General features: G+C 52.9%; 1 protein-coding gene across 4 annotated transcripts in view; it reads left to right on the top strand.

Moving 5' to 3' along the window:
- Positions 1-1652: 1652 nt before the first annotated feature.
- OSBP2 (oxysterol binding protein 2) overlaps positions 1653-22624 on the top strand; it is a 93199-nt gene continuing 72227 nt past the window's right edge. The window contains exons 1-2 of one of the 4 annotated variants that reach the window (XM_038152082.1): positions 1653-2010; positions 9448-9525. In XM_038152082.1, the coding sequence (XP_038008010.1) occupies positions 1745-2010; positions 9448-9525 (344 nt within the window). In that variant the 5' untranslated portion in view covers positions 1653-1744. The remainder of the gene's footprint in view (positions 2011-9447; positions 9526-22624) is intronic. The other 3 variants (XM_038152083.1, XM_038152084.1, XM_038152085.1) reach the window with 3 other exon arrangements.

Genomic DNA, 22624 nt, shown 5'->3' with positions numbered 1-22624 from the left:
GTTGGAAAATACTTTTAAGATCATCCAGTCAAGCCAGTACCACCATGTTCACCAGTAACCCTTGTCTAAAGTGTCACATCCACATGTTTTATGAACACTTCCAGGGATGGTGACTCTACCACTTCCCTTGGCAGTCTGTCCCTTTCCATGAAAAAAAAAAGTTTTGTTAATATTTAATATAAAAATCCCCTGGCACAACTTGAGGTGTCATCCTGTCAAGTCCTGCTTGTGTGGATTTGACAGCCCACTACCTGACTTTAGGGCCCTTTCTTGCAGCCTCCCTTCCCAGGAGAGAGCAGTGGCACTGGTGAGGCCCCTCTCTCCTCAGACATGGCCAAGGAAGGTGTGTTCTCTTCTTGGCAGCCACAAGAGATACTGGGATCCATGAGACTTTGAGAAGTTGGCAGCCACGTGGATAGTTTGGGGTGTAGTTACATCAAGAAGTAAATTTCCTGTCCAGATAGACTTCAGTTCCCAAAAACCTATAGCCTCCAGGGAGACCTTTAAGGCCCTTCCAGTGCCCAAAGGGGCTCCAGAAGAGGGGGAGAGGGACTTGGGACAAAGGGGAATGGCTTCCCAGTACCAGAGTGCAGGGATAGATGGGATATTGGGAATTAGGAATTGTTCCCTGGCAGGGTGGGCAGGCCCTGGCACAGGGTGCCCAGAGCAGCTGGGGCTGCCCCTGGATCCCTGGCAGTGTCCCAGGCCAGGCTGGACAGGGTTTGGCCCAGCCAGGGACAGTGGGAGGTGTCCATGCTCATGGCAGGGAGTGGAACTGGGATGAGCTGTAAGGTCCTTTCTGTCCCTTCCACCCAAACCCATTCCATGGCTCTCTGAAAAGCAGCATTTGGAGTCCAAAGCCCTCTCGGGCTGTTGCAGACCCAGGAGTGGCCCCACAGGCTGTCTCAGTGTCCCCAGTGCTCCTGGCTGAAGGACTCTCCAGGGAGGAATGGCTCACCCAGCTGCAGAGGGGCAGGAGCTCAGCCCAGAGCAGCGCATGGAGCATCCTTCACCCTCAGAGCTGCCCAGCCCGGATCCCGAGTGGAGCCCAGAGCCCTCTCTGGAGAATTCCCAGGGCTGGGAGAGCCTCCTGAGCCCTGGCATGGCTGCGACAGGGTGTGAAGGTGATGGCTGAGGATAAGGGGATCAGGGGGATCAGAGAGGATCAGGGAGATGAGAGACATGATCTATGATGGGGGGGAATGAAGAGCAGAGGATAAAGATGAAGAAGGAAAGGGAAAAGGGAAGAGAGAATGAGAAAGGGAAAAAGAGGCTGGGAAGGGAAAGGGGAAAGGGAAGAACCCTCAGCGGACACGAGAACACCTGGCCGGGTGGCACCTGCCACAGACCTCCACACTGCTCTGTGGGCAGGCACCTCCTCAGGCACAAAACCCAGGCCCGCGTGCTGCTGCCGGGAGCAGGTGAGCGGGACAGTAGGATGGGGCTTCTCCTCCCAGCAGGGCAGGCGGCACTCAGGAGGGTTTTTCACGGGAAGATTTATACGGAACACTTTTCCCGTTCCCCCCCCCCCCAACCCCCCGGCGTGAAATGGCGGCGGGGGGCCAAAATGGCGGGGGCGGGGTGAGGGCGGCGCGCGCCGTTCCCGCCCCGCCGCCGGGGGGCGCTCCCCGCCGCTCCCCTCCCCGCGGGGCGGTCACGTGGCGGCGGCGCCGCCCCCGCTCGGTGCGGACGGGCCGGGGCCGCCCCGGGAGCGGCGGAGCCTCGGCTGGGCCCCGCGGGGTCTATGGGGAAGGCGGCCGCGCTCTGCGGCGGCGGCACCCGCGGGCTGGTCTCGCTCCTCAGCGCCGTCCCCTGCCTGGCCTGCCACGAGCTGCCGGCCATGAGCGCCGAGCCGGGCGGCCGCGGCGGCGGGGGCCCGGCGGGGGGACCGCCCGCCGCCCCCCCGGGCTCCGACACCTACAAGGGGTGGCTCTTCAAGTGGACCAACTACCTGAAGGGCTACCAGCGTCGCTGGTTCGTGCTCAGCAATGGGCTGCTCAGCTACTACAGGTACCGGGGCCGGGGGACCGGGCAGGGGAGGACGGACCGCGGGGGCTGCGCTGTTGCACAGCGAAAATCGCCTCGTATTGTTTAGTTTGAGCTTTTTTTTCTTCTTTTAAAGCCAAACTCGGGTTTTGGTCCTGCAGAGCCGCGGGGGCCCGGGATGATGGAGCGCCCTGGATCACCCGTCCTTCTCTCTCTCCATCCCTCCGCTCCTGCTGCAGCAGCTCCGGCTGCCCAAAGCGCAGCCTTCCAGGCAAACCCCGCACACCCTCCTCCTTTAGCCGTGTAACCTGCTCCTGCTGTACCCTGCCAGCGCCTGCGGGTCCTTCCCCCAGCAGTGCCGGTGGCTGCGGTGGCGGTGGAAGCGTGGCCTGGGATGCTGTGCTGGGAATGTTGGGCTGGGGAAGTCAGCCCCGGCTGGGGCTGCGCTCCTGGGGGACGGAAGGAAGCTGCAGCAGCTGATCCGAGCCGTGCCTGGCTCCCTGGCAGCGCTGTCTGCCGCGCTGGGTTTGTGCAGACGGGCTGTGGGCTCAGCGAGGAGCGTGTCAGACACCCCGAGGCTGAATCCAAAGCCTTGTGTCATCTTTGTAGCTTCGCTTGTGCTGCTTGTCTCGCTTGAGTGGTGAAAATACGAATGTGGATGTTGGTGTTTTTATTCTTCAGGAAGGTATCCTTGTATATGGCAGGGGGTGGAACGAGAGGAGCTTTAAGGTCCCTTCCCACCCAGACCATTCCGGGATTCTGTGATTTGGATCACGTTTATTCTTGTCACTTGGAACACAAGCGCTCTGCCACCCTCAGTGTTGTGCAGCAGATGTTGGCTGTACTTCAGGACATGGAAACAATCCTGAATATTGAAGATGGTTAAGCTTTATAAAATAGTAAGTCTTTAAAGTGCCAAACCCCCTGAGACAGGAATTCTCTGTGAAGGTTATGCCAAAGCTGTTTTTCCTCCCGACATAAAGTTCATCAGCTGATTTCCTCTCAGCTCCAGCTGCTGACACGTAGCCTGAAGCAGATTGCAGAGCTCCAGCTCCCTGTCAGATGTGAATATAAACTCTTTCAGCTCTAAGAGAGACCTGGAACCTGGGTGCCAGGGTCAGACTACAGCAGGTAGCAGTGCAGAAGGTAAATGATGTGATTATCTACTTGGAGTTGTTGAAACCCTCAAAGAACTTAAGCCAAACAACCTCCCCCCCAAAAAATGTAATTGCCTCTCAGTAATTCAGCTAATTTACTGTAATCCTTTCTGGAATGCCTTAACTCTGCTCAAAAAGGCTGTTGGAGTTTAACACCCCATTTGTAACCATGTCAGAATATTATTTTTGCGTGTTGATGCCAAGTCTGTCATGAGTGAACAAGTGGTTTTCTTCAACAATTATTTTAGATGGGAACAACCAGGTTTATTTTGAGACCATTTGATCTGTTTTAGGCTGAAACAACAAACAGAAACACCCAAGGAAATTATTCTGATCTGCATGTGAAGGAGTTGAAACTTTGTGAAGCTTTCAGGCAGGGCAGACCTTCAGCAGCTGCTTGGGGAAAAGAATGCTGGAGAATTTTGTGCTTCTTTTCATCTCTGGGCTTGACGACAACTGAATTAATTTGGTTGTGAGTCAGGAGTACAAAAATACAGTGCAGAACACGTGGTGAAGTCTGTCTTAAGTGGAGAAAAGCCTCCATGATACTCTTCAAAACCAGCGCTCTGAAATAGTGGCTGTGTCAGCTTGAATTGCTCATCTGAGAGCACTCCTGGGAGACAGTCTGGGGTAAAAACTGGCAGTTCTGTTTTGATAGGAATTCTAGCTCCGTGACAGGAGCCAGGCAGGTGTCAGGCTGCTGCCTGTTCACTGAGAAAGAGCATATACCTATATTTGTCTGTCTGTAGATGTTCTATAGAGGTCTCTGGCATTCTGAGAGTCACGGGTCCTGCTTTCTGCTGGCTCTTTGTGCTCAGCCCAGCTCAGCAGGTCCACACCAGAAGTCTCCTTTCCTGCCCTTGCAGGTGAATTGCTGTGCTCTGCTCGTGTTGTCACCTTTGCAGCTGCACAGCCCACTTGATTTAGCTGTGGCTGCTCAGGAGGAGCTTTGTAGAAACTTCATTTTGCTTGTCTGCTAACATCATCTAAACTGGGAAGGCTGCCCCGCGGTGCCCAAGCCGCCTCCTTGAGTGGATTGATTTCATTCCAGGTCGAAGCTTTATGTTCCATTTGGATTTCCTGGCTCTCGCTCTTTAGCTTTAAACCCCAGCCTGTCACGTTGCCTGCAGGATTTTGGTGTGCAGAGCTGAGCTGCTGAAATCCCGGGTGTCCCCTTGGTGTCCCTGGAGGTGCTGGTGTGTGGGTGGGTGCTGTGCCATCCTTTGGAGCTCTTCTGAGGGGTTTGCTCCAGCAGCCAAGTGCGACGCCTGTTTGCTGCCCAGTTGGTTTCACAGGGACAGTTTGCTGAATTAAAGCTTCTAATTACAGCGTTTTTCCCAAATGGAGCATTTAAAGCCTCCTGCAGCTTTGCTACATCGATGAAGACATCTAGTCTTGCTGCCAGGGAAACTTCATGTGCCTTTGCTTTGTATTCCCTCCTCTGAACCTGTGAAAAATAACAACTGCTGAGGAATTCTTGAGGAGTTCCTGCGCAGTACCCTCCTCTGGAGGGAGGTGTGTGGGTTTAGGAAGTTCCTAAATCCACAGCAGTACGGTTGGACCATTTTACTTGCCCTTGATTGGTCCTCCTAGGTTGTTTTTGACCAAGTGTTTTGGCTGATTCAGTGATGCTGGCGTGGGAAGACAGTTTGGGGCTGCAGGACTAGTCTGCTTGACTTGCTAATGATCCAAACTCTCTCTCTGAACTCCTCTTGCAGGCTGCCACTCAGATTTATCATTATCTATAATTAGCGGCTCTGTATTGGAGAATCTAATCACCTTGAACAGATAAGTGTTTTCAAGGAGATTAGAGAGGATCTTCAGGTGAGTATTAATTCATGGAAGACTGGCTTTGGCTCATGTGACCATGGATGCTCCAAGAGTGTTGTGTTCTCCCAGCAGCTCCTTGACCTTTTGAAGAGCTCTGGGATGTGTTGGCTTCTCTGTGGGATGGGCTGGAGCTGGGTTCCTGTGGGTTGGGTGTTGGAGAGCCTTCAGCAGTGCTTCGTGTGGGCACGGGGTGTAATGATGAAAGCAATGACAAATGGAGAGGGGAAAACCATGTTATTGTTGGGAAGGGAAAGGCTTCTCCATCAAGCAGCATTAACTCCCCTCTCTGAGCAGGGATGGGTGCCTGGGGCACTTTAGCTGTCTTGTCTGGGTTGTCCTGCAGCTCATTTCCCTGGAAAAGCTGTGCTTCACAGAGCAGCATTCTTCACCAGCTCTGTTTATCCAGCAGTTAACTCTTGGTTGGCACCATGAGGGCCTGAGCACAACCCAGAGGTATTTTCCCTGTTTCTTGTGCTGAGACTCCACTGAAAGCTGAGGAGGGGAGTTCAGGAAGGAGCTTGAAAAGCACTGCTGATGGTAGAGATGGGGGGGTTGAGGGAGCCCAGGAGAGACCTCTGGGAGCCTCTGATCCAAGTGTTCCCCAGCACTGCCAAGGGCACCACTGACCCATGTCTCCAAGTGCCACATGCACGTGGCTTCTAAGTTGCTCCAGGGATGGGGACTCCAGCACTGCCCTGGGCAGTTGTGTCACCCTGACCGCCCTTTCCATGAAGAAATTTTCCTGATATCCAACCTGAACCTCCCCTGGCACAGCTTGAGGCTGCTCCCTCTCCTCCTGTCCCTGTTCCCTGGGAGCACAGCTTGACCCCCCCTGGGCTGTCCCCTCCTGTCAGGAGTTGTGCAGAGCCACAAGGTCCCCGTTGAGCCCCTCCAGCTCCCTCAGCCACTTCTCATCACACTTGTGCTCCAGCCTCTGAAATCTCCAAGGTGAGAGCTTGCAGAGCCTCTCCAGGCCCCTCTTCCAGTGTTGGACCACCCCTGGAAGGGAAAACTTTTCCTTACATTTAGCTTGTACATGGTAGAATGAGGCAACATGCTCTCCTGGAATGATTTTTGTGACACCCTGTCTCTGTGCAGACGAGTCCTGGAGTGTTTGTGTCTCTTTGGGTGCTGGAGCGTGCAAGTTTCCAGGGCAGCTCTGCAGCTCCTGGTGACTTTGAGCTACTTGTTTTTAAACAGTGATGAATAATTGGTGTTCCCAGTCAGCTTGTTTTCCCATGGCACTCTCTGCATCCATATGGTGCTTTGCTGTTGCTCCTTGTTAGTTGCCCATTCTGGAGGCAGCTCCTCTCTGTGCTTTGTCCCTGGGGACACGGTGCTGCCACAGCTCCCTGGGGACGCTGCATGTCCCCATGAGGGGTGCCGTGGGGTGGGGGGAACGATGCTCTTTGGGCTGCTGGTTCCAGGCTGGGTTGCTCTGCTCCCAGTTAGTGCTGTGGGGGAGGTCGGGCTCGCTTCAGTTCAAGCAGCAGCTGCTGCTGACTCTGCAGGAGGGCGTGAGGCAGGGATCTCGTCCTTAGGGATGTTTCCATCATGGCTTGGTAATTAGTGCTGGCTGAGGGGATTTACAGCTGTTGCCTGGTTCTGTTTGCTGGTTGCAAACTGTGACAAGAGCCGTGAACCATCTTTCTCCTTTATTTCTATATGTACAATCTTCATTTGGCTAGATGGGATGGATGTCATCCCTCATCCCATCCCTGCAAGTGTTCCAGGCCAAGCTGGACAGGGCTTGGAGCAGCCTGGTCTTGTGGATGGTGTCCCTGCCCATGGCAGGGGAGTGGAACCTTTAAGATCCCTTCCCACCCAAACCGTTCCATGATTCTGTGCTGGCCAAATACTTAATTTGATGTAATTGTAGAAGAAATAACTGGTTTGTCTTGTGCAGAGCTAAACTTTGAGGAGACAGAGCACTCTGGTTTTGTGTGGAAGCGCAGCAGCCTGTGCTGCTGTCTCAGTGTTGGTCACGGGGTACCCTCAGGTAGCTTGGCTCCCACGGCAGTTTTCACTCCTGGAGCTGTTGGCAGGTATGGAGGGTGTTTATGGGCTCCTTACCTGACTCCTTACCTGAGTGAGGTGCCTGTCACCCCTTTCTGGTGTGCCCTGGCCCAGCTTCCACTGCTGGAGCACACACTGGTGTAGTTCTGCTTTGCTGTCCCAGGCAAGGGCAGGGGGTCACAGTCCAGCCCTGCATCTCTCCCACATGGTGCTGGAGCCCCCTCAGCTCTGCTGGAGTGGGGCAGCAGGGGCTGTGCTGACCTTTAGGAGCAGAGGTTGGTGTGGACTGCCTCCTGCTCCAGGACATCCGTGGCTGTGCTCAGCCCTGGAAAGCCCTTGCCAGCCCTTGGTCTAACTGCTGTCATGTTGCTCCAGGAGCAGGATGGCTGTCCTTTGCCTGCAGAGGTGACTGGCATCACCTGCCTCTTCCTGCCGTGTCCCTGCTTGTCTTTTTCCAAGGAAATATGTATTCAGCTCTGACTTGGCTTGCTCCAATTACAGGTTTAAGTTGGTGCTTGTATGGCCTGTCATCCTCTGTACCCACAGTGAGTCACTGGGGAAGGAGCTGATCCTTCTTCTCAGGAGTACTGTGAGGAGCCTGCTGTGCTTTTCCATGCAGTGTCCCTTGTATCCTGCCTCATTTTCCCCTGGAAAGGAGTTTCCAATCAGTGCAATGTGCTCTGAGCTCGCCTCTGAACGACCATGATGTTCATTATCTGTAGGTTGAGTTATGCTACAGCAGGTCACACTACTGAGCTTTCCTGTATTTTGTGCTTGTGTATCAACTGTTGTAGCTGGGTAACTCAGCCTGGTAATTTTAGGTGCCTGAAGTGTTATCAGTGATACCAGAGCCCTCTGCTCCCTGTAGGTCTGTTCAGCTGATGGCCAACAGCTCAGGTTGTCACCCTGAAATGTGAGTTGTCCCAGCCTGCTATCGGAGGGCAGGCAGCACCCTGGAGATTTATCCCTAAGTAAGGTAGTGCTTCCAAACCTGATCCAGCTGGAGGTGTTAAATATCCCTTCAGGTCCTCATTATACTGTTCAATTGTTGTAGCAGTTCCTACAGCACCGTGGCAGGGATCTTTCTACACTTTGCATCAGCCTTTGTTTGATTTCCCTCAAAAAGCTTGTTCAATAATTAATGACACAATATTCCCGTGTCTGCCAGCTGAGGCTGGGCTGGAGGAGGGCAGAGCTGGATGTGAGTGGTGCTGGGGCAGGGGTGCTGACTCACAGCCCTGTGTGCAGGGCTGGTGCTGAGCCTTGGGCTGCCAACGGATCAACGCTGCAATTAAACATGCAGATGGAAGCGTGGGACTGCGTGTCAGCGGAGCTCTGCCGTGAAAGCAGAGCAAATGGGAGCAAATCTTCTCTTTGGTCCCCTTCCAGGCACTTGGGATTCACTTCCCCCTCTGCGAGCCAGGGCTCCTGGCAGGGCTGTTTTGTGCTGTCCCCAGGTGATGCTGCTCCTCGCTGTGAGCATCGCTGCGGGCTGGAGCTGCTCTCGGGTCACATTGTGACACGGCACTGATGGAGCTGGTGCTGTGTCAGCACTGTTGACTGTGGCCAAACCCGTTGTCACCTCTGTTTTCCCTGCCCTTCCTTTCACACCAAGCTGTGTTAGTATCCACTTTCCTTGCTTTTTTTAAAATTTTAATCTAACTCTTCAAGGCTATTTCTGCTTTGAATCACGACCGGATAGATGTATGTCCCTGCAGTGACTCAGGGGGAGGTGCTTCACTCCCTAAAAATAGTCTTAATCCTCCAAATCTTTCTGGATGAGAGCACTGGCTGGGCACGCGTGGCTGTTTAAAGCAGCTTCTGCAATGCATGTGGGGGTAAATATGGTGAAGTGGGAGTCAGTGCCTTTCTCTTTTCCTTCTTTAACACAAAGCAGTGATTCTTAATCTGTTAGTAATAGCTAGAGCAGGTTCTTCCAGGAACTTTATAACAAACAGAGCAGGAAAATGTTGTCCTTGGGGCCTGCTGGTTGTGTATTGCTGTTGTGAGTAAGATCTCCTCGCTTCAGGCTGGTTGGTTGGCACAGACACCTAAACACTGTGGCTGGGTGGGCTCCCAAAACCAGTGAACTCTCCTTCCCATGGCACAGCCATGGATGTGACAGCAGGGCTGGGTAGCCTGGATGGGAGCAAAGCTCCTTTGGGGAGTCACGTGGCCTCCTGGAGCTGGTGCTGTTGAGGTCCGTGGCTTGGTTTCCTCAGGGATGCTCCCAGAGACGTGGGGCTGTGTGTGCTGTGTTCCACCGCGCCGTGTTGCTGTTCCCAGCTGACTTGGTGCTTTGTGCCTGTCACTCACCCCAGCACAGAATTAGAGTATTTGTCACAGCAGCAAATATCCATGGCAACTAATTCCCTAGCTCTGGAAATCTTCATGATTTTTGAAGTTTCTTTTTTCCTGTGAAATGCACAGGGGTGGTTCCACAAACTTTTTTTTGCAGGTCTTCTGCAACTGTCAGGAGTGGTGGCTCTTCTTGGAAGCGCTTGAAAAATACACCGGTCCCAGTTCGGAAGATGGGGTGAGTTTGGATGGATTTGGCTGGAGCATGGACGTGGATAACTGGGGTGTGCTCATGGCAGTGGGACACAGACATGCCCCTCCTCTCCAGGACTGTGCAGGAGTGGAGACCACTAGAATAAAGAAGCAGATTTTTGTCTATGAGGTTTGGAGATGTTGCGCAGCAGGTGGGAGCGGCAGCCGTGCCTGCAGCTCATGAGGGGTCAGTGAAGGTGTTTCAGGGGAATTTTAGGTTGGATTTTAGGAAAAAGTTCTTCCCCCAAAGGGTGCTGGCACTGCCCAGCCTCCCCAGGGAATGGGCACGGCCCCGAGGCTGCCAGAGCTCCAGGAGCCTTTGGCCAGCACTGCCAGGGATGCCCAGGGTGGGGTTTGGGGTGTCTGGGCAGGGCCAGAAGTTGGACTGGACGATCCTTGTGGGTCCCTTCCTATTCAGCGGATTCCATGACTCTATGTTAAGTTTCAGCCTTTGGTTTGAAGCCCTTTTTGGGAACTCTGTCCAGGAACGCTTGGGTGGTGCCTGGTGTCGGGGCTGTGTTCTCCAGCAGCCCCGTCCTTTGTTCTTGGAAGAGTTGAGACCTTCCATCTTTTCTGTTTCCAAGCGTGCACGTTCCTGTGACTGATGCTGCATGCTGTTTGTCTGCTGTTTATTGTTCCCAAGTTGCCACTGTGGTGTTTCCCAGCAGGGCTTGTGGAGCAAGAAGGTGCTGCAGGTTTATAGTGTGTGGTCAGGTGGAACTACTCTATGGCTTTATTTTATCCCAGCAGAGTTTTCCATTCCTTGTCAGCTGGGTCTCTGTGATCTGTGCTGGGGAAGAGTCTTCTTGAGGCTCCCTGGCTTTGCATCTCTGCTGGGATGGAATTTTTATAAGCAGGAGCAAGAGAGTGCTCAAACTAAAAGTCATTTTGTGATGGTACAAAGGTGACAATCATCTTAATAATACTGCATAATTTACATTTGGCACACAGGACACACTGTCAGCTCCCACTTGGAATTGTACACAACATGCAGGGCTCCCTTTGGGAGCTGGGGTGGTGGTGGTGGTGCTCTGTTTGGCTGTATCCTCTCAGGCATTGATTAGGAGTACATATGATTTGATTGGATTTTGGTAGCTGTGATAAATCACAGTTCATTAGTCGCAGTATTTGCTGTATAATGTGGTTATTAACGGGTGAGTGCCCTGCTGTGGGTGATGCCAAGTGGAGCAGAGTGTTCACAGGTCTGGATTTCAGAGGGACTGTGACAGGCTGGAGCTGCAGGGTGATGGGAACCCCGAGGTGCTCAGCAGAGGCATTGCTGCTTGGAGAGCTTTGCAGAGGAGCCCCTGGGGACGAAAAGGTGACCAGGAGTGACCAGAGGTCAGTGGTGGCTTTGGCTGTGTTGAGGGAAGGGACTGTCCCCTCTGCTCAGCAGAGGAGTGCCCTGGGGTGCCCTGTCTGGGCCACCAGTCTGATTTGGGGCCTGCCAGGCTGAGGCAGGAGCAGAGGAGACAGGGAGACCCACAGCTCCATGGTGGAGGGTGGGAGAGAGATCAGAGCCTGGCTCTGCTCGTGGCAGGGTGAGGCACAGGGCTGGGAGAGCACGTGGGAAATCCTGCATGGACACATGGAAGCTTGGGAGTGAGGACTGGGTAGTGGGACAGGGATCTGGAGAGGTGCAGGGAGTTCATGGCTGTTCCAGCTGTGGGTGGGCAGGGTCCTGAGCAGCCTTGTCTGGAGGCAGATGCTCAGAGCACGAGACTGGACCTGAGGCCTCCTGAGGTGCCTCCCAGACACATTTCATGAACCATTCTATGATTATTTCTGACACTTTTTGTAGTTTGCCTTCAGCTCTCTGGATGCTGATGGGGGATGAGGAAAAGCCGTGTCCTGTCTATGGCTTGTCCTGTCAGTGCCAGGGGAGCCCTGGTGATTTCTGTGACTGAACCCTTCAGGCTGTTCCACAGATCATCCTGCGCTTCATGGCACTCTGAGTTGGTGGAGGAGCTGCCTGACACTGGGACAGCCTGAGGATTGGCAGCCCAAATTTATGGGATTATCTGTGCTTTACTCCTCTATCAGGCTTTTATCTGTTAAAGCTTATTATAACTACAGTGTTTTGCTGCAGCACTTGGGGAGGCAAAGACCCAGTGGTGTTTCTGATCCTTTTAGCAGTGGGATTGGCTTAGGAGCTGATGGACAGGAATTTTCCTATTTTTTTGCTTGTGCAGTCCCTGGGATGTCCCAGCTGGGTGCTGCCCTGGAACTGTTTTCCCAGGAACCTGCATTTTTTTGTGGGTAAACATTGAGTGTGCACTGGATGAGGCATCTGCTTCTCCCTCTCTGTCCCCTTCCTTTTCACCACCAGGAAAGAAGTAAACATTTCTGCTTCAAAGCGGAAAAACCTATGCATGCAAGCTGCTTGGAAATGTAGTTTTAAAATTGAAAGTTGACTTGCAGAGGTCTGGAAATTTGTGCTTTGTTGCTCTGTAACAGGCCTCCTTACAGCTGCAGCCATCCAGCCTGGAATTGTCACTTGCGAGTGCCTTGAGAGGCTGCAGCTCTGTATCGCAGCACAGATAAAATCTGTAATTACTGGATTGGATTGAATTCTGCTGCACAACTGCAGCACTAAGGTGCCTTTGCAGTGCAGGAATGAAACCTCTGGCTGCCCATAGCTGATATTCCCCATTTTTGGAATGTTGTAAGTTAATTTAAGCACAAAGCACACGCTGTGAGAACGGGATTGATCCCATCGGGATTTGTACAATTGATTTCCAAGTGCACAGCACCTGAGCAGGCTTAGTGGTTGTGAGAGTCACGCTCTGCAGGCAGTGGAGGCTGAGAGCTCTACTGAGGAATCCCTGGGGATGCTGCAGGCAGGCAGTGATGCAGTGGGATCGTGGTGAGGAGCTGCTGTGGTGCCAGGCCTGGGGTGTCACAAGGTCAGGCTGGGGGGGAGCAAAATCTTTAATCACAGAATCATGGAATGGCCTGGGTGGGAAAAGACCTTAAACCCATCCAATGCCAGCCCTGCCATGGCAGGGACACCTTCCACTGTCCCAGGCTGCTCCAAGCCCTGTCCAGCCTGGCCTTGGGCACTGCCAGGGATCCAGGGGCAGCCCCAGCTGCTCTGGGCACCCTGTGCCAGGGCCTGCCCACCCTGCCAGGGAACAATTCCTAATTCCCAAGATCCCATCCAGCCCTGCCCTGTATCAGTGGGAGCCATTCCCTGTGTCCTGTCCCTCCATGCCTTGTCCCCAGTCCCTCTCCAGCTTTCCTGGAGCCCCTTCAGGCCCTGGCAGGGGCTCTGAGCTCTCCCTGGAGCCTTCTCTCCTCCAGGCTGAACAATCCTAAAATCTTTCAGCTATAATGTAGTGAGGTTAAGGTTGGCAGTTTGGTCCAAGAGGCCCTGAAGATTTACAGTTGTGTTCCCCTGAAGATTTACAATTTCTGTAGTTTTAGGAAGGACGAATTTGTCAAGTAGCTACAACCAGTATTAAGTCAGACATTACCTTGAAGTGAGGCATCCTCATGGGTACAGGGGGAGTTAGAGTTTTCTGTTTGTAAAGGAAATAAGTAGTGATCCCTTTGTCCCATGGGGCAGGTAGTACACAAACTCCACTACTAGCGTTAGGTGTAGCTTTAATTTCCATGTTCAAAATATATCATTGCCATTCTACCATATAATAGACCATTGTACCATTAGGTGTAGTGTTAATTTACAAATTGGTTTATTTATGGGACTGCTGGTTTGATGTAAACCCAGCAGAGGCACTTGGGATATGCTTGTGTGGGATTAGTGCAGCCCTGTGCTGGCAGTTTGTGGGGGCACATCCTGCTGCTGCACCTTTATCCCTTATCAGGACCTCATGAGAAGTGTTTGTGCCGTGCCAGGTCTCTATAAAAAGAATCTGCTCCCATGTGCGAGTGCTGGAGTCAGAACAGCTTAGCTTAAGTGAGCCTGGATGTGATGTGATCCTGCTCCCTCACTTGGGAAAAGGGCATTGTGCTGCTTTTCTCTGCTCTGTGCTCCTTCATATCACAGAGTCATGGAGTATCCTGATTTGGAAGGACCCACAAGGATCATCCAAGTCCAGCTCCTGGAATACATTCCTGTGGGAGAATTGCCTTCAGTGGCCTGGCTTCTGTCCCCTCTTACACCATTTTTTAAAATCTCTGATAACATAAAAATAGATACAAAGTTAAAGATTTAAACCTGCTTTTCTTCCTGCAGAAGAGTTAGGAAATAGAATTGGGTAAAAAAAAAAGAGAGTTTTCAATCAGTTTGGTGGATCCTGGGAAGAAAGGAGGAGGATGGTCACAGCTTTATTTGTCCCCTGCATGAAGTCCTGCTCGGGAAACCAGCTGAGCACTGGGCTCTGTTCTTCTGCAGCTCAGCTGGCCTCTTCCTTCTCTCTTGTACACTTTTCATGTCCTCCCTTGTGTGCTTTGGGCTCCTTTGGTGGAGTCCTTCCAGCTGCTGAACCTGCCAGGGTGAGACCCCCAGGGCTGAGGGTCCTGCTGGAGAGACAGGCCATGAGCCACTTCTTGGAGTCATTCATGGATGCAGAGAGTGGCTTCTAGGCCAAGATTGGCCTTTTATCTGTTTAAAAATTGTAAAAATAGGTGCTCTTCACCACGTGGGAGTTTAAAACTGGAGAGCAGCATTCATCTCCCTGCTGTTGGCTGGAGAAGATGAAGAGCTCTGGAAAAGCCCTGGATTGCTGGATTGCTTGTGGTGCTGGCTGCACTTGTGGTGTTTGTTTGTTGTCTCACACCTCATGGGAGTGTGGATCCCTGCACAGATCCTTCTGGCACAGCTGGCACATGTCTCTGCTTCTCCTGTTTTCCCCGTTTCCTGCACTGGCAAAGCAGCCAGCCTGTGTGTGGTGCCTCTGCTTCCCTTCTCGGGTGGGCTTTGTCCTGAGGAGCAGCCAGAGCCCTGCACTGTGTTCCAGCAGCCTGGTTTGGCAGGGGAGGAGGTGTCCTGTGGAAAGGAGAATTGCGTGCGGCTCCTACGGAAATGAAAGATGCTGAGGGCTAAAAATAAACCATTCCCAGCCCTGTCCCTGTGACAGGAGCTGCTGGACACGAGCTCTTGGGGATGGAGGCTTTTCATGACCTCTGTGAAGCACCAGGGCCTGGGCTGCAGTGGGATTTTGGGACCTGCTGGCACAATCCTGCTGCTTCCCAGGAGCCTGAGCAGCTGAGGGACTTGTGGAGCTGTCTGGACAAGCAATGTGTAAAATTGGTGTTTTTCTCATGAAAGAACAACAGCTAAAGAGGCTCCTAAAGAGCTGGAGAGGGAGTTCAGACAAGGTCCTGGAGTGACAAGGACAAGGGGGAATGGCTTAAAGCTGGAAGAGAGGAGATTTAGATTGGATATTGGGAAGGAATTGTTCCTTGTGAGGTGGGCAGGCCCTGGCACAGGGTGTTCAGAGCAGCTGGGGCTGCCCCTGGGTCCTTGGAAGTGTCCAAGGACAGGGCTTGGAGCAGCCTGGGCTAGTGGAAGGTGACCTTGTCCATGGCAGGGGTGGCACTGGATGAGCTTTAGGGTCCCTTCCAACCCATTCCATAATTCTGTGGACTGCCTGTTTGCCTTCGTGTGTACAGCAGGAGCCCCTTGGCTTCCCAGAGTGGCTGCTGGAATGGGAAGGAGTGACTTTGGATGAAGTGCTGGTGCTGCTTTTGTGGATGTGAACCTTTCCTGCGTGGAGCAGAGGGGTGGGATGGCAGATGGGTGTTGTGGGGGTGTGAAGGTGTCCTGAGCAGGGAGATGATGGCCTGGCTTGGCTGCAGCCAAGAGGGGTGAGAGTGAAGGGCAGGACTCGGATTGTGCTGAACCAACTGAAATGTCTCTGCATTAAAACCTCTGAGCATTTATTGCACCACACAACTTGTCTTGCAACACAATGCACTGAAATAACACAGAGAGTCTGGTCTGAGCAGTTGGGAAATTGGCTGAAAGCTGCAACTCATCCTTGTCTACGTGTGAGAACTGTCCCTTGTGAAGGTCAGTGGCTTTGCCTTCCCTCTTGGCTGTTCCTGGTAACCCACAGTCAATATCTGGAGAGTTTTTGCAGAAAATGTGCGGCCCTGAATGATCCCAGAGCATGTCTTGGATTAGAGATTTATAGAATGGTTTAGATTGGAAGGGAGTTGAAATAGCATCTTGTCCACCTCTGCCATGGCAGGGACACCTCCCACTGTCCCAGGTTGCTCCAAGCCCTGTCCAGCCTGGCCTGGGACACTGCCAGGGATCCAGGGGCAGCCCCAGCTGCTCTGGGCACCCTGTGCCAGGGCCTGCCCACCCTCCCAAGGAACAATTCCTAGTTCCTAATCTCCCATCCATCCCTGCCCTCTGGCAGAGGAAGCCATTCCCCTTGTTCTGGCACTGAATCTCTGTGCAGGAGGACGTTGGGTCTCACAGTGAAGCAGCTGGGATGTGCCAGGCCTGTCCCCAAGCTGTTGGCCAGGGTCACTTGAGCACCTGCAGGATTTGATCCAAAAACACCCTCAGTCCCAGTCATGGCCCAGTAAGTGGTTAACTCTTGATTTCTGTTTTAAATAAAGCTCTTGGCATCTCCAGCATCTGGAATGCCAGCTGCCAACATTTTTTATTTTATGGGTGGTGTTGTAATGGATGGGAAAGGTCCTGCCCTGTGCCACACTGCCCCTTGCACTCACACTGCTGACATGGTTTGCTGTGCTGCTTGCATTTCCCTCTGTTTCCTCAGTCCTTACAGGAAACCTGCTCCTCCCAGGATTGCTGATCTCCACACTCCTCAGGAGCGTGTCCTGCAGGGATCAGCTGATGGTTTCCTGGGTAGTGGAGGTCATGGAGGCACCTTGTGTGCAGCAGTCAAGTTCATTCTCCCTCCTCCTGCTCTCGAGCAGTGATTTCCTGCCCACTGGAATCTGTTCTGGAAGCAGGCAGCTGCCTCCATGACCATTGCCCCAGGGGTGACTGCTCCCAGAAGCAGGGTCTGCTGATTGTGGGGCTGAGCATGGATTCATCACGGAATAAACTTGTGAGTGGTCACAGGAAGCTGCAGAAGCTGCTGCTGTTGGGTGTTTGCCTTGAGCAGAGGCAGCTGCGTGTCGTGTTCAGGGAGAAGAGGGAACTGAGGGAACCTCTCTCCATGATTGCCCTGGACACACACCTGGAGCCTGCCTCCACATAAACCTGTATGAAAGTGGTTGTTGGACTGAGGATTTCATAGGCAAGGGCTGAGAAGCAGCAGTTCAGCTTTTAAATATGAAGTTTTATCTTTTTTCTCATGCCTTATAATAGAGGAAAATATATATTTATGCAGGCATGTGGGCTTTGCATCCATATATCTGTCCTCAAGGAATATTTCATCCAGAAGGAGATTCTGCATCTAGATGTCTATCCCTAAGAACTATCTCATGCACACAGATCCTGGGCTAGAACTGAGCGTTGTTTGAAAGCTGGCAAGAAGTCAGGGGTGTGATGATTTTAGAGTGATGTTTGAGGTCACAGACTGTATCTCATGTGCTGTCTCTGAGGGAAATTTATTGGGTACTGAGAACATTAACATTGACGGTAACTTGCAGAAAAGAGAGATGCTTGCAGCATGGAAAAATTCTTGGAAGTGAGCTTTTCTACCCACCCTCAATCTTGGAAAGATGGGATAAGTCTTGTGCTTGAAGCAAATACATCCCTAAAGTCTGTAGTCTGGAAAACCAGGATTTTTTAACCAGTCTGAATATTGTAAATGAGATAGGAATTGATGGGATAGGAATAAAAACTGGGTTTTAATGTTGACTCTGTGTGCCCTGTGTGCTATTATGTCCTTGGCTGTGGTGGTGAGAAAAGATAAACATGAGTTGACTGTGGCTGATCTTTATGCTGATCATTTAACACAGTTCCCAAGGGCTGAAGCACCAGTACAAACTTGAAAGCAGAAGCTGTAATGAGAAAAATGACTGCTTGAGGCTCTCATCTGCTGCAGTACATTTGTTTCTTGTGTAGTAAAGAGCATTTGTCAAATGTACCATGTGTGTGGTCACTCCTTTTTCTTGCTTACAATTGAGCCAACAAGCTCGTGAGTCAGGCCTGGCCCAGGTCTTGGATTATCCTGCCAGCTGTGGAGGTGATGAGATCCGGACCCGACCTTCCATGCCTGATGTGATATCACTGATGTGATAAACTCAGCAGCAGCTGGAAGTCTTGATGGGATTTTCCATCTCAGGATCTTTGGCGTTTTAGTTTGGAAACTAAAGAAAACAAAAAACTGGGGTGACTGGGGGGCTTCCTCTGGTGGTTTTAGAAGCTCCATGTACAGACCTTGACTCCCCACAGCCATTCCCAGCTCCATGCACAGAAACAGGCTCCTGCACCATTCCCAGCTCCCTGTGCGGAGCCTGGCTCCTGCACCATTCCCAGCTCCATGCCTGGATCCTGGCTCCTGCACCATTCCCAGCTCCATGCATGGATCCTGGCTCCTGCACCATTCCCAGCTCCGTGCCTGGATCCTGGCTCCTGCACCATTCCCAGCTCCGTGCCTGGGTCCTGGCTCCTGCACCGTTCCCAGCTCCATGCTCGGAGCCTGGCTCCTGCACCATTCCCGGCTCCGTGCCTGGATCCTGGCTCCTGCACCATTCCCAGCTCCGTGCCTGGATCCTGGCTCCTGCACCGTTCCCAGCTCCATGCTCGGAGCCTGGCTCCTGCACCATTCCCAGCTCCGTGCCTGGATCCTGGCTCCTGCACCATTCCCAGCTCCCTGTGCAGAGCCTGGCTCCTGCACCATTCCCAGCTCTGTGCCTGGGTCCTGGCTCCTGCACCATTCCCAGCTCCATGCTTGGGTCCTGGCTCCTGCACCATTCCCAGCTCCGTGCCTGGATCCTGGCTCCTGCACCATTCCCAGCTCCATGCTTGGGTCCTGGCTTCCTGCACCATTCCCAGCTCCGTGCCTGGATCCTGGCTCCTGCACCATTCCCAGCTCCGTGCTTGGGTCCTGGCTTCCTGCACCATTCCCAGCTCCGTGCCTGGAGCCTGGCTCCTGCACCGTTCCCAGCTCCGTGCCTGGATCCTGGCTCCTGCACCATTCCCAGCTCCGTGCCTGGATCCTGGCTCCTGCACCATTCCCAGCTCCGTGCTTGGGTCCTGGCTCCTGCACCATTCCCAGCTCCATGCTTGGATCCTGGCTCCTGCACCATTCCCAGCTCCGTGCCTGGATCCTGGCTCCTGCACCGTTCCCAGCTCCGTGCCTGGATCCTGGCTCCTGCACCATTCCCAGCTCTGTGCCTGGATCCTGGCTCCTGCACCGTTCCCAGCTCCGTGCCTGGATCCTGGCTCCTGCACCGTTCCCAGCTCCGTGCCTGGATCCTGGCTCCACAGCCCATCTCAGGGGCTCTGCTGAAGCTGCTGAGCTGGTGGTTTGGTTTCTGGGCTGTGAGGGACACCAGTGTCCCTGTGCTGGGTCAGCTGCAGGCCAGCTGCCACCAAGGACACGCTCTTAGAGCCTTTCCTTCTGGTCATGTACTGAGGCACTTTTCCCACGCCGAGTTCCTTTAATTCTGCTCTGCAGGAGGGGAAGGAGTGGGAGCCCTTTCTGGGGAGCTGCAGCGGGGCTGGGGCCACACCAGCTCAGGGAGCTGCCTGTGCCCTGCAGAACTTGGGATGGTGCAGCAGGTGAAGCCCCAAACCAGTGCCTCCAGGAGCTTCTTGGGTGCCCGTGTTTGCAGGGCTGATATCCTTATCAGCCAAGGCCACACCGGCCTCTCCAGAGGTGCAGAGGAGATAGCACGGTGTGCTGGGAGGAGTGGGAGTGCTTGCTAGTAATTCTTTTAACATTAGTTTTATCTTTTTTATTTGTTTCTTGGGTTTTTGGGGGGTTTGTTTTGTTTTCATAAAAACTCCAACACAAAGTCTTTGCCAGCCCTATCTGCTGATACTTGCACTATGGCTTAGTTTATCTCCTGGCTGCTGCTGAGGTGTCCTGGCAGAAAACTGCAGCACGCACACGAGAGAGGCAGAAATGTGGGATAAAAGGTGTGCAGCAGGATGGGCTGACTTCAGAGTATCTCTGTGTTTGGGGTGGGAGTCTTGTCAGGGGGAGCGCTGCAGAAACAGCATTGAGGAACAAGAGGAAGGGAACTGTGCTTTTTGCTGTGGTTCTGATTTTGGCAGGGAAAGCATTTTGAGGTCTGGGTGCATTTTTGCAGGTTTTACACAGGTTTTCAGGAAATGAGCCCCAGTGCTTGGCGCCCAGCTTGGACATGTTGTATATTGGGAGGAGCTTGCTCTGTGCTGCTCAGCCACCCAGCAGCTCAGCCTCGATTTTGTTTAGGAAAAGAGGTGAGGGGTAGCCTGGGTGTTATTTGCAGAGCCCTTTCAGCTTGGCTGTGCTGGTTTTCCTGCCCTGAGCACGTTCTTAGACCCGTGCACTTCCCCAGCAGGGAGTGTTCTGATGGAACTCTCTCCCATCGGAGATGCTTCCGAGTAGGAAGTGCGTTGGCAAAGTGTCCCATCCTCGTGGGATGGAACCTTCCTAGCAGGCAGTGCCAGGTCCTGCACTGTGGCTCTGAGGGAATTTGTCTGACAAATTGCCTGTCCTGAGCTGCTCTGGAGTTTTTTCCCCTCTCTGAAGCACAGAGAGACGAGGGCTGTTTGTGGATGATCTGGAGCAGAAGGATCTTCCAGGCTCCTCCTTGTCGCTTTGCTGGGATGGGTATTGCAGCCAAATGAAAGTGGAGAAAGGGCTGTGAATTCCAGATTGCTGTGCTTATTGCTTGTTTACAGAAGAGCTGTATGGCCAATCTTTCTTAAATCCTTGCCTGGGTGGTGTTGCCGAGGCTCTTTGGTGTTGGGCTCTTTGATCCCAGTGTGGGCACAGGTTTGTCCTGGAAACCAGCTTGGGAAGCTGCAGGATAGGTTGTGGGGGATATTCCCGTGATCTGTGGAGGTGGTGAGTACCTGAGCTGCAGACATCCCTCTGGCTGGTGAGGGTTGCAGGCAGGATTGCAGGCAGGATTGCAGGCTTTCCCTCAGCCCTGATCATTCCCAGTCCATGCCCATCCTGACTGCAGCCAGTTGCAGATTAGTTGGCCTTTAAATAGACCTAAAATTGAGAGTTTTTACAGCAATCTCAGCCCAACACTTGCCATGTGCTTGTTTGGGGTTGGTTTGTGCTTCCTTGGTTTTGGGGAAGGCAAAAAGAGGAAGCAAAGGGAAAATCTGAGCTGTTTGTCACATGGAGCTTGTGGTTTGTGAGAGCCCTGCTGAACCAGCTGTGGTGTGCTGAACTCACTGGGAAAATGCCTCTGGGGCCACACGCCTGCATCCCCTTGGGTATTTGAGTTCTGGGATTGAGTTGTCATAAACTCCCTTTTTCCTTGAACCCAGGGAGAGTAGTAACCTCAAGAGGTTTGGTTTCAGTGTTCCATGCCCTGACTTCAGGCATGTGAGCTCAAATTCAAGCGCTTTTTGGGATTTATCATGCCTAAAAGGGAAGCAGAGATTTCACTGGCTTTATACCCCCAAGACCAGAACAAATGGGAAATCTCAGTTTATTGGGAAATGTGCCTTGGAGCCCTTGTGCAGGGGAGCTCGTTGTGTATGATATTCCAAGGCTGGAGTGTGGAGTGGGGGTGACAGGGAATTCAAACACCAGATGTGGGCATGGATGCTCTGGAAGTGGCAGCTGTGCCATGAGGGAGCTGTTGTCCGGCGCGGGTGACGCCGGAGGGGGTGGTGGCACAAGAGCCTTTTGTTGGCAGTGGGCAATGGGCAGTGCAGCTCCCGTCCCTGCGCCCTGTGGGAATGCTGGGAGGAATGGGAGAGCCCAGCCTAAGCCAGGGGGCCGTGGTAGGCTCTGAATTCTGCATGGAAATCCTTGTGCTGCATGCTGTGGGAAGAGCGAGCTGTGCTGCTCGGGCACAGCAGGGACTCGGGGCTGTGGCATCTCTTGTGCTGCCTCCCACTCTTGGGAAGGAAATAAAATACTGTCCCCAGCTACTGAATTGTCCAATTCTGCCTGCTTTGTTCCCTGTCCTTGATTTCTCTCCTTCCCTTTGCCTGCAGCAGTCCTTGCACCTGATTCCAAAGGGCATTTCCCAGTTGGCCATGGGTATAAATATTCCTCTGTGGCTGCAGAGCCCTGAATGTTACAGTGTTTTCCAGTATGATGAAGAAATGAATTATATAAACTGGTTTCTACTTAATCCATAAAATAAACTGTAGGAAAAACAGTCCTTAATCTCTTGAGTCTGGAGAGGGCAGTGGTGTAAGAACAGTGAGGGTGTCACAGATTGGAGTGGATGGGACTTTAAATATCATCTTGTTTCACACCCTGCCCTGGGCAGGGACACTTTCCACTGTCCCAGGCTGCTCCATTCAAGCCCCATCCAGCCTTGGACACTTCCAGGGATTCAGGCGCAGCCACAGCTTCTCTGGGCACCCCGTGCCAGGGCCTCCCCAGCCTCACAGGAGAGAATTTCTTCCAATATCCCAGCTAATCCTGCCCCTGTCCATGGGAAGCCATTCCCCTTTGTCTTTCTGGGCCCTTGTCTGAAGCCCCTGTCTGTCTGTTCTACAAAGCTGTTGGGTTGGTGCTGTGGTTTGTGCTGTTCGTTGCTCCTGGCTGTGTTGGATTGGGGTTTGGGTGTGATCTGCAGCAGTTCAGGAGCCTGGATTTGTAATTCTGTTGAGATCTGGCAGCCAAAAAGTGTTTCTGAGCTCCAAATACAGCGTGGTGGTGGAGCTCACTGGGAAAGTCCCTCGATGTGTCCCTCTGCCAGCTCCAGGGATGAACCTGGGATTGGTGTCAGCTCCATGCCAGATGGGTAATGACAAATGCTGCTGTGATGTCTCTGTACCTCTCAGCCAGAGACTCAAAACCCACCCCAAAACCAAACAATTTCACTCTCTTCCCTGAGAGTTTGTGCCTTTTCCTTTTCAAACTCTTCAGATGTTTCTTATTTTCTCCTTGAGTGCTGCCTGAGGGAGGAGAGCATCCCTGCTGGCTCTGCCCCTGTGCTGTGCTGAAGGGTGGGACCTGCAAGAACCTGTCTGGTCGTGTAGGGAAGGATGGATCTACACTCACCCCCCCTAACGTGGACAGCAAAACTTCCTTGGAAAACAAATAATTATGTAA

The sequence above is a fragment of the Motacilla alba genome, chromosome 15, assembly GCF_015832195.1.
Source record: "Motacilla alba alba isolate MOTALB_02 chromosome 15, Motacilla_alba_V1.0_pri, whole genome shotgun sequence".
Taxonomy (NCBI): Eukaryota; Metazoa; Chordata; class Aves; order Passeriformes; family Motacillidae; genus Motacilla; species Motacilla alba.
This window is presented reverse-complemented; position numbering and strand designations above follow the sequence as displayed.